Source organism: Lagenorhynchus albirostris, chromosome 9 (assembly GCF_949774975.1).
Source record: "Lagenorhynchus albirostris chromosome 9, mLagAlb1.1, whole genome shotgun sequence".
Lineage (NCBI taxonomy): Eukaryota > Metazoa > Chordata > Mammalia > Artiodactyla > Delphinidae > Lagenorhynchus > Lagenorhynchus albirostris.
Window position 1 is genome coordinate 64,495,472 of NC_083103.1, and position 16,682 is coordinate 64,512,153.

Here is a 16,682-nt window from a genome sequence, read left to right on the forward strand (position 1 = left end):
ACCCCTCCAGCCCGACCCCTGAACACACCCCTACCCTAACCCCATATAAGGAACCAGCTCTCGGCCCTCCCCTCCCCCCACCACAAGCAGGCAAGCAAGTGCGAGAACCTGTTGTTTGCTCTGGCTCCCCCTCTGCTGCCGCAGGGGCCCCAATAAAGTCTTGCCTGAATTTCTTGTCTGGCGTCTGATCAATTTCTATTGATTAAGGAGGCCAAGAACCCTGATCAGTAACAATATCACAGCCCAAATTGCCACCTCTTGCTTCCTACCAACTCCCTGGCATCTGCACATGCAGAGGCAGGAAGCCTGCTTGGGCCTGTGCATAGGAACTTGGCACTTCCTTGGCCTTTGTAAGCACAGCACCCTCCCTTTTTCTTCACGGCCCCAGAGCCCAATCTTTAAATATCCACCTCACCTTGCCATCTGGGAGACAGATTTCAGAGTTCTGCTTCCTGTCTCCTTGCGTGGCCGCCCTGCAATGAAGACTTTTTCTCCCTGCAAAAGACTGTTGTCTCCGTGTCTGGCATCGCTGGCTGGGGGCAGGGAGGGTTGGGGTGGGGGGCAATACAAACTCTGCACGGTGTCCATCTTTAAGGCCCAGTACTTTCAGAATCCCAGTAGATCCCCCATTTTATAATACAAATATTTGTTTATATATCTCTTCCTTTGTACTCTGAGATCCTTAAAAGCAGAAACTCTTGGTTGACTTTATAACTTCATATCCCAGCACAACATAGATGGTCAATATTAGTAGCGAGGATGATGATGATGATGAATGGATGAACGGATGAACGGATGAATAAATGAAAGGGTATACATCAACGGTAGGTAAGATGTTTGAAATCCCGCCAACCAGAAATCTACTCTGGAATCTGGGGTGGCGCATGCGCAAACCCTCTGTCCTGTTCTTCGCTGTGGATACATCTGGGTTGGCTGCTCCAGCGGAGTCTGCAGCCCCGCCCTAACTGAAGTACGGGAAGACTGCAGGTTGCTTAGTGCACAGGAAAGCCTCACAGCGTCAGAAACTAGCAATCTTGGATTCTGCTTCTCAGAAGAATCCTGCCTTAAATGCTTAAGCAAAATTCTGCTTTAAATTAGCCTGTGATCTTGGGCAAGTCTCTGTAATTTTCCTGAGAAAATTCTGTTTCTTCATCCACAATGAGAATAGGAAGTCCAGTCTATTTATTTCTACGTTATGGTGTTAAGAAGGTGCTGGAGCCCGGGGCCTGGACAGGAGTGGGCAGTGCGTCTGGAAACACGAAGAGCTGGAGCGAGCGCAGGGTGGCGGTAGCGGTGCCGGCGGGAGTAGATCCCAGCCGGGTATTCTGGGCAGCCTCGGGCGACAGACTGTGCTCTCTCCACCAAGCCTTCTGCAGGTCCGGCTGCCCTGAGCTGCCCCAAGCTAGGTGACAACATGTCCCACTGCCACCGTGGACTAGGTGTGTGTCGTGAAAGAAGGTTGTTTCCACGAGCGCAGTGAATCCATAAAGACCTGGAGTGATGGCTCCTCGCTGGATGGAAGGAGCGCCGGAGCCCCCGACCAGGCCCTGCCCCCTCTCAACAACTTCTTTGTCGCAGAAAGTCCCTGATGAAGACCAGGAGACGGTGCCCAACCCTTTTGTCATACGCTGCCTGCAGTGGACCACAGTCATCCAGAGGACCATCTACGTGGACTCGCCAGAGGGAGGTGAGTCTGGGCCTCCTCGAGGCCGCCCTTTGAGAGCTTCCAAGCCCAGGGTGAGAAGGGCCGCAGATGGACAGATTAGGAGTTTACCGTCTCAGCCCTTCCGCGAGCTGGGAAGAGCAGGGCTTCCCAGTCCACTGACCCGGTTCTGCGTCCTCAGACAGGCGGGTTCATGGGAATCCTGGGCGGGGCTTGTTGACAGTACTGGGGCTGGGCCTCTGCCTGTCTGGAGATCTGCGGAGGGTCGGGGGCTGCATTTTTAATGAGCATCTTCATTGATTTTGAGACAGGTTGCCCAGAGAATCAGTTTTTAAAAGATTATTTAATAATTAGAAGAGATGATGTAGAATCACTTAGGTCAAAACAAATTGTAAGACGCAGTGTCTGGTGAAAGCTTTGCTCTCATTGCTGCCTCATATGCTCTCACCCCCGAGTTAACTGCTGTTCTTCTGTGTCTGGGAAGAGCTTCTTCACACATGGACAGATCCATTCAGATCCTTTTGGGTTCTACTCTCCTTGTTTTATCTTTTTACACAAAGGGTGGCATTGTATGCAAACTGTTCTGAGCTTGCTTTTTTCACTTAAGTTATCTAGAGGAATCTTTCTGCTTCCATATATAGAGAATTGCTGCTACATTTTTTTTTTTTAATAGCTGCACATGTATGCCCCTAAGTTTGTTTAGCAGTTCTTTATTAATGGTGACTGGGGTTGTTTCCAAACAATGCCACAGTGAAGTATTGGGTTGGCCAAAAAGTACCTTTGGTTTTTAAGTAAAAATTAAAGACACATTTTTCATTTTCACCAATTATTTTACTGAACAACATATTCACTATTTTGTTCCACTACCTTCTGCCATTTTTCAGGCAACTTCATAATTCCATCTTCCCAAAATTTATCTTTTTGAGCAAAGAACTATTCCAGGTGCCTTTTACAGTCTTCCAGGGAATTGAAATTTTTTACATTAAGAGAATTTTATAAAGACCGAAATAAATAAAAATCCGAAGGTGTTGTTATGTCTGGTGAATATGGCAGATGAATCAGAACTTCCCAGCCAAGCTGTAACAGTTTTTGCCTGATCATCAAAGAAACATGTGGTCTTGCGGTATCCTGATGAAAGATTATGCGTTTTCTGTTGACTCGTTCCAGATGCTTTTCTTCAAGTGCTGCTTTCAGTTGGTCTAATTGGGAGCAGTACTTGTTGGAATTAATCGTTTGGTTTTCCAGAAGGAGCTCATAATAGAGGACTCCCTTCCAATCCCACCATATACATAACCACCTTCTTTGGATGAAGACTGGCCTTTGGTGTGGTTGGTGGTGATTCATTTCACTTGCCCCATGATCTCTTCCGTTCTCACAGCTTGTTCTAAAAACAGAATGTTTTCATTACATTTCAGTAGAGAATAGCGTGTGGAAATATGGTCGAGAAGGTTTTTTTCGCTTAACTTATGTGGAACCCGAACATCAAAGTGATTAACATAACCAAACTGGTGCAAATGATTTTCAACTCTTGATTTGGATATTTTGAGTTTGTCGGCTATCTCCCGCCTGGTATAACTTTGATTGTTTTCAATTAGTGTCTCGATTTGATTGCTATCAACTTCAACTTGTCTACCCGACCTTGCGTGGAGCGTCGTCCAGCAAGAAATCTCCAGCACGAAACTTTGCAAACCACTTTTGACATGTTCTGTCAGTCACAGCACGTTCTCCATATGCTGCAAAAATCTTTTTTTGTGTTTCAGTTGCGTTTTTACCTTTCTTGAAATAATAAAGCATGATATGCCAAAAATGTTGCTTTTTTCCTTCCATCTTCAATATTAAAATGGCCACACAAAAATTCACCAATTTTGATAAGTATTTTTAAAAATGCACACTGATATGACAGCTGTCACAATACAATCTAACAAAATTGTTTCAAATGACATTAAAGACAACTAAGCACTACTAGAGCCATCTTATGGAAAAACCAAATGAGCTTTTTGCCCAACCCAATACCTTGTGCTTATTTCATTTGACATATGTGCAAGTAAATCTGTAAGATGAGTTCTTAGATGTAGGATTTCTGGGTCACAGAGAATATGCATTTGTAATTTTGAGCAATGGCTCTATTAGGCCATGGCTAAGAGCGTTCTCACAGCCTTGTTTTCAAATGTTGGATTTTTTTTACCAATCTGATCAGTGGGAAATGGCACCTCAGGGTAGTTTTGGCTTTTCTTTCTGTGGGTGAGGTTGAGTGTCTTTTCATATGTTCAAAGGCCATATCAGTTTCCATACTGTCTGTTCATATCCTTTGTCTATTTTTCTATTGGGTAGTTGGTCTTTTTCTTATTTATTTTTGAAAGCTCTTTATATATTAGGGAGCTTAACCCTTTGTAATGAGTGGTGAATATTTTTTCCCCACTTTGTCCCTTTGGACCTGACTTTGAGAAACACTCCTTTAGCTTGTCTGTGAGACGAGGATTCATCTGACCTGCTGGAGAACCCTAAAACAGTGCCATCCAAGAGAACTTTCTACCATTATAGTAATGTTTAATATCCGTGGTGTCTAAAAGGGTAGCCACTAGTCACATGTGCTTGTGGAACATTTGAAATGTGGCTAGTATGACTGAGAAATGGAATTTTTATTTTATTTAATTAATTTACATTTAAACAGCCACATAAGGCTAGTGGCTGCCCTCTTGAACAATACATTTCTAGACCATATACAAAACAATATCACAAAATGTGTTGCCACAATCTATACTGTAATTATGGTTACCTACCTTCCTAAGGTTGAAAATATACTTGCCCCACCAAGGGAAACAGAATTACCATCTCAAGCTAGCTAGGTGTTACTCAGCTGAAAACTGGGGGCCAAAACATGGACTGCCAGTGAAAGCAAACTGAGACCTGTAAGTGCATAGGACCTGGGTGTTGGGCTGAGTTTTGAAGACTGGGTAGGAGTTGACCACAGAGATAGGAAAGAGAAAGTGACTCCGGGAAAAGGGACCAGCATATTCAAAGCCCAAGAATTGAGAGAGTTCATCTTCCCAGGACCACAGAGTGTTCTGCATCACCAATGAATGAAAGGGCCAGGAATCTTGGAAGAAGGGAAGTGGAAGCCTTGAAACTGGAGAGCTCAGCCAGGGCCTGGATTCTAGATGGAGATCTCCACGGGGCTTGGCAAACCATGAATCAACTGGGGTTCGTCACAGGATTGCTAAAAGATTCAGGGAGGTAATCAACAGGAAATCCTGGATTCAGCAGTACCTGGCACACAGCTTGCAAGCCTGGAAAAGGAGCAGTGGGGAGTCGGCAAAGCTTTTTAATAGGGACGAGACCTGCTCTGGTTTCCATTATAGTAAGATACCATGCCCTTCAGTGTGGAGAAGAATCTCTTTCCTAAGACTTGGGGGGGGGTAGGGGGGGTAGGGCAACTCCTCTGCCACTGGAGAGAAATCTGCCCCTGGGTCTGATCTGAGACCAAACTCCAGATTTCTGACCTTTACCCAAGGGGAGGTGTGAGCCAGAAATCCAGCAAGAGAGAGGCCATTCTGCTCTCTTGGCTGTCCTCTCTGCCCTGCCCCACGTAGGCCTGACGCAGTAGGCTGCTTCTGATCCTGGGGAGAGGTAGGGAGTCGGGGTGGGGATGAAGGACAGTCAGAGGCCACGCTGGTGACAGGTCCTTGCCTAGATGATGCAGCGGCCTGCTCACTGGGCTCCCAGTGGCCTCTCCTGCCTTCCACCGACGGTGCTCCCCAGGGCAGCTAGAGAGATTCCTCTACCCCCTCCACCCTGTTTCAGACTACAGAAAAGTTGAAATAATAGCCTAATGAATGACGTCCAGATCCCCTGTACAGCAACTCAGCATCTGCCGTGTTTGCCTCATCTGGCTGTATTTTATGCTGACTCTTGAATTTCTGTTCATACTTTCTACACTTTCCTCACTAACACTTCAGCAGCCATTTCCTAAGATAAGGATTTTCACCTACAGAATCATGGCGTCATTATCACACCTGAGATGATCGTTTACACTCCAGATTTACTAATATCCTCTCCATATCCACGCCATACTTGAATGTACCCAGTTGTCCTCAAAATGCTATGTTTCAAACCAGGATTCATTCAAGATACATGTTGTCTCTTTGGCCTATTTTAATCTAACTCAGCCCTTTTGTCTTTTTTTTCCTTCCAGGACATTGATTTTTTTTTTTTTTTTATGAGCCAGGCTAGCTCTCTTAGAGAAAGTCGCACACTCCTATTAGGTGCTTTTTACTTTGTTCCCATGTGCCTATATTTCCCGTAAACCCGAAATTAGGTCTGGAGCCAGGCTGGTAAACTCTGACCTGATCTCCTGTTTTTATAAATAAATTTTTATTGGAACACAGCCACGCCCATTTGTTTACAAATTGTCTGGCTGCTTTTGCCCTACTGTGGCAAAGTTGAATAGTTGTGACAGAGACTGTGTGGCCTGCAAGGCCTAAAATATTTACTGATTTATCCTTTCCTGGAGAAGTCTGCAGACCCCTGATTTTGGCAGGTATATTCAAACAGTGCATCACATTAGTGTGATCTTTTAAATGTAAATCTTATCATGGAATTTTTCTGCTTAGAACTCTGACGGGCTTTTAATCCCACTTGGAGTAAAGTCCAAAACTTGCGTCATATCCTACAACGTCTACATGATCTGGCTTCCTCTCCAGCATCATTTTCTACCACTAGTTCCCTCAGTTTAGCCACACTGGTCTCCTTGCTGTTCCTTAAACATGCCAAGCACACTTCTACCTCAGGACCTTTGCATTTGCTGTTACCTTTGCTTAGAACCCTCTTCCCCCAGATATCATGATGGTTCTGACCTTAACTTCGTGAGGTGTCTGCTCAAATGCCTCCTTCTCAGAGCGTCCTGCCCTGCCCCCATGACTCTGTTACCCTTACCTCCTTTGTTACCCTTACCTCCACAGCACCTTACTCTGTTACCTTACTCTGTTACCCTTACCTCCACAGCACCTATCTACCAGGTGTGACATTTTCTATGTATTTATTTGTGCTGGGAACATAAATAGGTGTTCAGTACATGTGTGTTGAATGAATAAAATAATAATTAAAACTAAAAAAAAAAGAGAAGGTGCTGTATTTGAGAGGGCTTGTGAACAATGAAGCATGGTGCAGATTTAAAGGACTGTTATTAAATGTTGTTTCTCTTCTTATGTATGCAGTGCTGGGTTTTTCCTCTGGTCAGCTTTGTTTTGCTTTGTTTTTAACTTCAGCTGTAGCATGTCCATCTCAGAATGCTGGGAATTCCACAGGATGAGTTGATGAAGAGGCACAGTGTGTTGTGGAAAGAACATGGACATTTGATTCAGCGGATTTGTGTAGAAATCGCAGCTTCATCATTTACCCAACATCCTTGCTCCTCAGTTTTCTCATGGAAATGAGAAATACCCATGCCTTTCTTGTAGGTTTGATGTGAAAGTTAAATATGATAATCTAATGATATAACATATCAGCTCCTTGTCCATACATAGGAGGTACTTGGTAGAGTGGAGCCCTGAATGGGGAGGAGACTGGGAAGGTTGCACACACCTAAATCCTAGTGGTGAAAACTCCAATTGCCTGAGTTAAAAAGTAATAATAATAATAGTAGTAACAAATTAACCTTGACTCACTGCAGAAAATTAACTGGAATTTACTAAGAAATATAGGAAGGGTCAGTCCTACTCCTTGCATTTGAGAGCTGATCGTTTCCTAACATTCATGAATCACGTTGGTAATCTTTGCCATATCTGAGTATTGTCTGTACTATTATTTTCTTAATTGATTAAGTTGGTTGTTACTTAGCCTTATCATCCATGAAATCACAAGTTTGTCATGCTGGTTAAATTTACTCTAATACATATGAGTATAAATATTTTGTCTAAAACATAATAATAGAGAACGCCCCACCCCCCAAAAAAGGTGTGTACCACCTAATGGCTTAAAGCATTTTTGCATTGCAAGCTTCTTCCTGCAAATACTTGTACCCTGAGGCCTTGTTCTCAATTCTCTCATTAACTGCATTTAAAACAATCACAGGAAGTAACATAACCTTACGTCCTGGAGTGTGTAATATCAATTTAAAATCTCTATTACACAAGGAGTAAGTTTTTGCGCCCTGAGAATTTCAAAATTCTTCTGTATAGGAATGTTTCTAGTTCAAACAAGGACTTGGCAGATAACTCGGATCTATAGGAATTTAATAGAGTAGATGCCTGGGGCGTAAAAGTTTATCTCATGTGCATTTAAAGCCACCAACATGCTCTGCATGTTAATTTTTTTTTTTCTTTTTTTTTTTTTTGCGGTACGCGGGCCTCTCACTGTCGTGGCCTCTCCCGTTGCGAAGCACAGGCTCCGGATGCGCAGGCTCAGCGGCCACGGCTCACGGGCCCAGCCGCTCCGCGGCATGTGGGATTCTCCCGGACCGGGGCACGAACCCGTGTCCCCTACATCAGCAGGCGGACTCCCAACCACTGCGCCACCAGGGAAGCCCCTCTGCATGTTAATTTAATCACTAATTCATCTACTAGTTAATTAAACCGAAAGTTTCCATTCAATGTGAGAAGTGGGATAATAGAGGCTTGTGAAGAGTTAGCCTGGGGCGCCAAGCAAAGGTATTCTACCCACCTGACAAGGGGGGACCCTTGGTGAGAGGGAAGAACCTTATTTAATTTCCCTGTAATCCATTTTATCTTTGTTATCTCCATTTCCAGAACCTCAGTTCAGACCCTTAGTAATTAAGGAAATCAGTTTCCTAACTGGCTTCCCTACCTCTAGCTTAGTTTATCGCCTCCCAACCTCTATACAACTGCCATGTAGTCCTCCATCTATTCATTGGATGGATATGTACTGAGCTCCGGCTACATGCCAGGCACTGTTCTAGAGCTCTGATCATGTTACTACCCCTCTTAAACTCCTACCCATGGCCTTCCTGTTGGAGTTTACATCCCTTAGTATGGCTCTCAGGGTTCGTGTTTATCTGGGCCATGCTCATCTCCTGACCAGTCCTTTTCCAGCATCTGGTAGCCCAGCCCTACTGCACTGCTTGCTTTCTCCTGGGTACCCTGTGTTCACACTCCTCATAGCCTTTGATTGAATGCTTATCTTTCTTGGCCTGGTTGTCTCCTCTTGGCCTGTTCTAAACTCACCTCTTCAGGGAAAAGGAGACTGTGGGATAGTTGGAATCTCCAAAGGGCATTCTTACTGATCCCCAAGGGGTAGGTGACCCCTCAATGGGTCCTTTGCCCGAAGTTGCAAATGCCAGCCAAACAAAACTGGGCTCCTTATGGCAGGGCAGAAACTTTACTCATTGAACAGGGAATGGAGAACGGAGAGCTCTGCTCTAAAAACACTTTGTTCCCAAAGGGAGGGGAGAAAGGGAATTTTAAAGGGGTAGGACATAGCCTTGTCATCAGGGCTCTAGGAAAGGGGCGGAGATTTTCAGGAGCAGCCTGGGGCAGCTGGGGCAAGCGCAGTCTTCCAGTCTTCTTTGCACACAGCACGAATTGTGCCTAACAGAACACAAAAACCCGCCTTGAGCGGAGATCTTAGCATGGTAGTCAGGCAAAGGTAACTTGCAGACACCTCCAGGCCTCATCTGAGCAGGTGCATTCCTATGGTCAAGCCAGAGCCAGGTCAGGGCGGTTGACCACTGCATATCTCTTAAAGAACAGCTGCAAAACATCTCTGTCAAATACCAGGTGGTTTTGAAACAAACACAAAGATAAATCAAGGCAAAGATCCTTTAGCTCATAGAGGCTGATATGGGTGACAGCATCTACACTGATATTCTTTAAAACATACAAACAAAAAATCGTTTGTATTATGTGTGTACACACACACACACACACACACACACACACACACACACACCCCAAAAAGGAAAGACACATTACAAGGTTATCTTTAGTCATTTCTAAATAGTAAGAATGGGTAATTTTTTAATCTTTCCATATTCCTGTAATTTCAAAAATGTTCTTTGATGATTTAATGTCTTAATGGGAAAAATAAACTTTTTTTTAAATAAGGAAAAGTGGAAGGGAGAGTGGAAGCAAGGAATGAAGAAGGATATAAAGGTAGATATAGAAGCGTTGCACATGTTTCAGCATGCTAAATGAGCTTGCCTTTTTTCTTGTGTAATAAAAAATCACCCATACGTCTCCCATTTATAGACAAACTCAGTTAATTACAGCATTGTTTGTGGTCGCTTCTGGGCAGGGTCAATATGGGTAATTAGATCTTTTACAATCTTTAGAAAGTTACTCTCATTCCTTGTGAATCGTCAATATCAGATGCAATGTGCATTAGGAAGGAGCTGTGGTGAGTAACCTGGATGAATAACATGACCCCAAGGTCAGTGGAGTGAAAAACTGAGGCATCTAGAAAGATAACTCAGTCACAGTTTCTTGTCCCTGAATAACCAGGAGCAATAATTTTTGTCAGAATTATTTAGAAAGATGTCTCAATTCTGAGGTGTAACAAAGCCAGGTGCAGTAAAGAATCATACGCTCTTAGAGCTCAATGGACCCTTAGGAGTTGTCAAACTTTGTTCTAGCATTGAAAGCCTTTTTTAAAATCAACTCTTAAATAGCAGCTTGATACTGTAACGTCTGGGTGGGATGCAGAAAGAGCAGCAGTTCGAAACTTAAACCGGGGCTTGAATTCCAGTTCCATCCTTGGGCCAAGGAACTTGACCTGAACTTCCACTTGCTTGTGAATAAAATAAGGATAATTAACAGTGACTTCAAAGGCTGGACGTGGGAACAAATGAAATACAGCCTGGATATGGCAGGTGGTATTAGTAAGCGGGGGCTCTACTTTGTTAGTCCTCTCAAAACCAAATATGACAGAAGTGAGATTGCCCCTTGGAAATTAACATTGGGGCTGACATATGCAACATCATTGAACAAGTCTGAATAATTTACAGTCCAGCAGAACTGGTCGTGTCTGATTGAATTTATTAACATTTAAAGAAAGAATGTGAGGCTCAGAAGGGGGAGTTGAGAATCTCAGAGGCATTCCACTTGTAAACATTTTCCAGAGGAATTTTGCATTTAGCCAGTAATCTCCATGTCCTGTTCATGAGGGGATCCCCAACGTGGAGAGGTTGGAGGGATTTTCTGCCAAGGAGTCTGAGATTCCTGTTTTCACAGGCACTGTCATCCTTACTTGCAGATGTGGGTATCAGGGTATCTGAGACTAATGCCTTTAGACCTTGGGTGCCTCTGGCTCACGTTGTCCTGATTCCATGCCATTCATGCAACCTCGGATGCTTATTTGGAATCCCATATAGGTCAGCCTCTGACAACAGTATGCAGTGCTCGCTTGGAGGTTGAGTATTCCAGTCCCTGTGGCCATTACTTCTTATAGTAAATTCATCAGTTGGTATTTAAGTTTTATCCCTTTGTTCTTTGAGCTTACTCGATATGACCCTACCCAAGAGATGAATCTGCTCTTTGCGCTGACAAGGTCAGCAAGGCCTCAGATTGGGGAAAATTCACTAAGGCAATAAGTGTCCCCTAGTGAGGGAGGCTTTTAGAGGCTAGCTGACAGCCTTCTTTGATAGAACAACCCAACATCACTTTATGGCTAGGTTAGATATTGAATATTTTTTAGTTTTAGTTTCCATATTAGTCACACATGAACTATTCATTACCTCCCTTTTCTATCCCAAGGAGTTGTCTTTGGTTGGATACCCCCTGAAGTAGTCTCTGAGACAAATAATATATTGGGGAGGTGGTCCCAGGAAGCACCAGTAGAAAAGTGGGGACAGGAGCCAGGAAGTGGAAGAAAGCCAGTAAAGTTTACAATATCAAGCAAGTAAATGTTGAGGGCAACGAGGGCTTAATCCCCGTGGGAACTCAGGGAGACAATGAAGGGCATGGCACAGAGTTATTCACCTCCCATCCCCATGGGCAAAGAAGAGGTACATTTATCCTCTCATTCCCATCTCTCTTTGGCTGACGGCTATTCCCTGGTCATCATCTCATGGCGCTTCCGGCTATTAGGGTCTGGAACCTAGAGAATGCTTTCAGGTGGGAATCGCAAGGGTTTTCAGTAGAACTGTGTAGGCATGTATTTGATAGGGGAGTGCCAGAGAGGGGTGAGGGTGATGAATGGGGCAACCAACTCCATTTGCTATAGGAGGTGGGTCATGAAAAAGTAAAGCACAGCTGATACTCTCACATGCTTATAATGACTAGACATCATTCTAAAGGATAATCCAGTTCACCCAGAATGGTAGAAGCCATGCAAGACTCTTCTCTGTGGTTCTGGATCTGTCTCCCCAAAAGACACCAGAAAGAAGGAAGTAAAAGCAAATCTGCTACTGATTTCCACTTCTCCGCATTGCGATTTTTTTTTCCCACACCGAATGATGAAAAACTTTATTCTGTATCAAGGTATCTAGAAAATGAAGCTGCATTTGGGGCACGTTACACATGAGGAATGATCCGTATGTAGTGAGTACGAAACTCAATTACGGAATTATTTCCTAGTTCTTACCAGATACTCCATTACCAATGCCTAATTGACAGTAAAACATAATTTGCCACACTAAAAGCCTAAAAGTGAAATATGACAGAATTTAAACCAGCAGATATAAATGCAGCACCTATCTGTGAAAAACAAAACAAAACAAAGATGGGAAAACTCAAATATTGAGGAAGAGCTCTGGCCTTAAGCACATCTCACCTGAAGAGTGAAATGATGACTGTAGCAACTTATTCCCCCAAGCAATGCTAAACCACCAGGCTACAACCTCGCTTTATATAACATTCCAGTTCAATGTCTGGCAGAAATCAAAGCATGGGGGTCTTCCAGCTGACCCCAGTATCATTCAGACGAGCGTGATGGGTCTAGAAGTTTAGAAGTCCCAACTTCTCAGTATTCAAAGTGGAAGTAACATCACATTTGTTTAAATGTTTCTGTTTTATTTAAGGTCTACTAAAGACTTCCCCACCTACCCAGATTCATAGGAAATCCAATATCAGTTATTTGGAGGACTGTTGGTGTGAGTCCCTTTCCCTCTTCCCTTGTATGATATAAGAACACCGGCAGGACAGGTGGGAGGGAGGGCTTATACGGAACTGAAATGGTGTCTCCCAGGCATCACAATCTTGAGCAGGGAAAAGCAAGATCGCTGTATGCCTGTCTCTGCTGTCCTTGCCCCTTGCAGCTGTGTGATGCCTTGAAGGAGTACTGGACCCCCTTCCTCTTCTAATGCAGCAGTAGCCGAGTGTCCTTGTCCAGCTGTCTGCCCAGGAGGGCCGCTCTCTGGGGACTCCAGGACCTCAAAGCTAAACTGAGCCCCAGTGCTTCTTCACACAATGGTCTTAGGTCACAATGCCCAGAACTGACCTGCATCCCTCCTGCCCTTTTCTCCAAGATCCTACTGGCTATGAGTTTCCCATCCCCACGCCCAGTCCACAGACTCAAAGTCAGAAGTCCTCTTTACTCTCCTGTTTTTGGACAAAAAAGCCTAATTGCTTCACTGGAACTAGAGCAGCCTCTTCTTCCTTGGTTATTTTCAACTTCCCTTTTTGTTTTGCCTATCAGTAAGCATATATATCAACATAAACTCAGGAAGAGAGGAGAAGTAGGGAAAGTGAATTGGTGACAAGGGGGTCGGAAGGATAACACACAGCTCCAAAGTTACTCACCACTACTAAACAGCACCAGCAGGTATCAAAGGCATCAAGTGGGTTAAAAGCAACAGAAGTAAAATTCCATCCTAGAATTCCACCAGAAAGTTGCAGGAGTTATAACTGTTTACTCATTTGGGTTTCTGATAAAATAGCCCTTGCCCTGATTTCACTGGCTGTCACTCTCATTTCACAGGCATCTGATTTCAGCCAGTCTTTCAGTCCCAGCCTGGCCCCCTAACCCTGCTCCTCATCAGCAAAGATTACTTTAGTCAGACTTTACCATTCATATGATACTTAGAGACACAAAGAGTTCACAAAGGGTTTTCTTTTAGATGTTACTACTTTGAAGTGTATATCGCATTCCCCCAAATCCTCTGTTGAGCTCGCTTTGATTCATCTGCAGTGCAGTGGGTGATACTTCTGTCGATGGTTCTAAGATCATTTCAGGATTCTCACTGGAGGCTTTTTGGCTCTCTGAGATAAATACATGTGGCAGAAATATTTAACATTTTTTTAGTATGATTGTTTTCAAATCTCAGGAGAGAATTGCTAAAGGAGTTTGTTAAAAATGTAGATCACACCTGAGATTCTAATTCAATAGGTCTGGTATGGGCCTCAGGAATCTGTATGTATAATAATGACTTTCAGGTGCAGGGAGTTACAAAAAGGTACACTTCCTGTAAAACACTTATTTGATATCATCTGTGTGTCAGACAATTTGCTAAAGGCTTTATAGGACTTATTTTATCAAACCATCACGTCAATGCCATAACAGAAAATATTACTAGCCTCATTTTATAGATGAGTAAATGGGGCCTGAAAAAGAAATGAAAACTCAAGGGCACTAAACAAGTATGGGTTAGATCAGAGATTCAAATTAAATTATGCATCTATGTGGTTGTAAAACCCAAACTCTTTCAATTATATTACATTATAAAATAAATTCTAGTGTCGAAGATATTTCAGTTCTAGCAAAAATGGCGATTCCCTACTACTAATACTGCTTAAGTTAAAATTTAATCTGTTCTTGAGTCATCATTTATGAATTAATCACATAAGGTAGGTTATGCCATGATAGCGAACAGCCCCTGGGGAGAAGTGACAACGCAGATTCCTGTTCACTTATGTTCCGTGCTCATCTCAAGTTGTGCTGGGGGTTCTGTTCCGTGGTGTCTTCACTCAGGGACACAAAGTGGCAGAGCCACTACCATCTGGAATGTCACTGCTCCCTGTGGCAGGAGAGGGAAGTAAAGCAAAAAGCCACCAGCTCTTCTGTTCCCATTTCATTAGCCAAAGCAAGTGGCATGGGCAAGCCTAACGTCAGGAGGGCAGGGAAGTCTATTCTGCCTCGTGTTCAGAAGATAGAGAGCTGGAAATATTTGTGAACAGCACAAAGGGCCGCAGGTAGACTGGTTGCAGGTAGACTTGGAGAAAGAAGATCTGAGTTGAAATTGTGACTTCAAGATGTACTAACACTATGACTTTAACCAAGTGAATAAATTTCAGTTCTTCATTTCCTAAATAGATAGAATAATACTTACACCCTATGGTTGTTGTGAAAATCAAATGAAACCAAATACGTACATTCGAACAATTTAGTGCCTGAAACATAATAGTTGCTCTCACTAAAACTAGTAGAATTAGAGATAATCACATTGTTGACTACAGTTACATATCCACATGCCAGAGATGTTTCAGATTCACGGAGTTATTTTACTTGCACATTTAAATTCAGAGATGGTGTCTAATGAAACTTGGGAAATCACCGTGTACGGAGAATTGAAGGCAGTTAACTTGCTAGTGTGAGAGGCTGTTGTAGGCTGGGTTCCTCTGTACACAGACTCTAGCATAAAGACTTGTTTGTAAGAATGACACCAGCAAAGGGATGAGGGAAGTTGGATTGGATAAGAAGAAAAGTTGACTTGTGTTGCAGCAGTAATAGGACGTCTGCCTGGGAGCTGGGGAGTTGAGATGGCCCTTCAGGGATATTCTGGATAGAGGCAAGGGAATCAGGCCTGACTTTGGGCCAGGTGGTACCCTTAGAGGGGAATTTCTGGAGAGGGACTTAAATGATCACCCTAACCAGGCAACACTCACTGCAGCTGGGGAAACTGGGGGACTGAGGGCTTCAGGCCTGAATCAAGGGATCTAAGTAACAGACCACAGGATCCACCTTTAAAAGTAAACCTGGAAATGGAACAGGCTATAACACTGGAAGACCCCAAACTATGACTTGTCATTATTGCTCATTAAATCTTGCTTCCACTTGAAAAGTAAGTTAGGTGAGGCAGTTGTTTAGTATTCTTGTATATAAACAATGAACTTCATAGAAAAATACATCATTGGTGTAGAACCTGAATTATTTTTCTCTTGCTTCTCTGCTGTCCTCATCCAGGAATAATTGGCCCCTCAGGGACTACTATCAGACTGTTAGGTCTAATGCCAAAAAGGAACTTATTCTCATGACAATCACCTCAGAAATAGTTCCTAGAAGGCAAAAATTCTTATTTGGTTTATTTCTACCTTGGTTGAAATACTTTCTAAACTTGAACTTCTTAGACTGAATATCAAATTTCCCCTGAACTTCTTAGGGATGTTTCCATGAAGCATGAAGAGGCACAAGATAAAGGTGACATATCTTATGGAGCATGGATGTGATTGGATGACTTGAAAAGGTGACAGGGAGGGGAGCAGACTTAATAATTTTATGATTTTTTTCAATTAAAAAAGCATATATATTGGGCTTCCCTGGTGGTGCAGTGGTTGGGAGTCCGCCTGCCGATGCAGGGGACACGGGTTCGTGCCCCGGTCCGGGAAGATCCCACATGCCGCAGAGCGGCTGGGCCCGTGAGCCATGGCCGCTGAGCCTGCACGTCCGGAGCCTGTGCTCTGCAGCGGGAGAGGCCACAACAGTGAGAGGCCCGCGTACCGAAAAAAAAAAAAAAGCATATATATTAAGGATGACAAAACTGTACTATTTTAAAGATAAAACAATATCCTTTAAATAAGATGTAAAGAAGCATTTAAATCTATATTAGAGCATTCAAACCACATAGAGATACAAGGTCATTCTGCCACGCCTTTAAGGGGGCTTCACTGGAAGTTTGAGAAGCCTACTCTGAACCTTTACAGTTTTCCCATTATTGGCCGATCATTCTTTCAAATTTCACAATTTTTATACTGAAGAGACACACCTCTACCAATTGTTTCCTTGGGAAATAGAGCAAATAAAGAAGGCTTATTATTTCTATAGAGCACTAAAAGTGAATGACAATATATCTTATCCTTCAAAGGGGCTGCATGTTAGCAAGCCCAGTGACACTCCAAAATGATAGGAAGAACCC

At 43.4% G+C, this 16,682-nt stretch overlaps 1 protein-coding gene across 3 annotated transcripts in view; it reads left to right on the forward strand.

Moving 5' to 3' along the window:
• Nucleotides 1–984: 984 nt before the first annotated feature.
• Nucleotides 985–16,682, forward strand: part of LOC132526222 (RAC-gamma serine/threonine-protein kinase-like) — a 61,874-nt gene continuing 46,176 nt past the window's right edge. For 2 of the 3 annotated variants that reach the window (XR_009542497.1, XR_009542498.1), the window contains exon 1: nt 985–1,687. Coding sequence is in view for 1 of the 3 variants with exons in the window: in XM_060160196.1 (XP_060016179.1) it covers nt 1,501–1,687; nt 3,079–3,158 (267 nt within the window). In the remaining 2 variants the exon portion in view is untranslated. Of the gene's footprint in view, nt 1,688–3,078; nt 3,459–16,682 lie in introns of those variants that run through there. The other variant, XM_060160196.1, reaches the window with a different exon arrangement.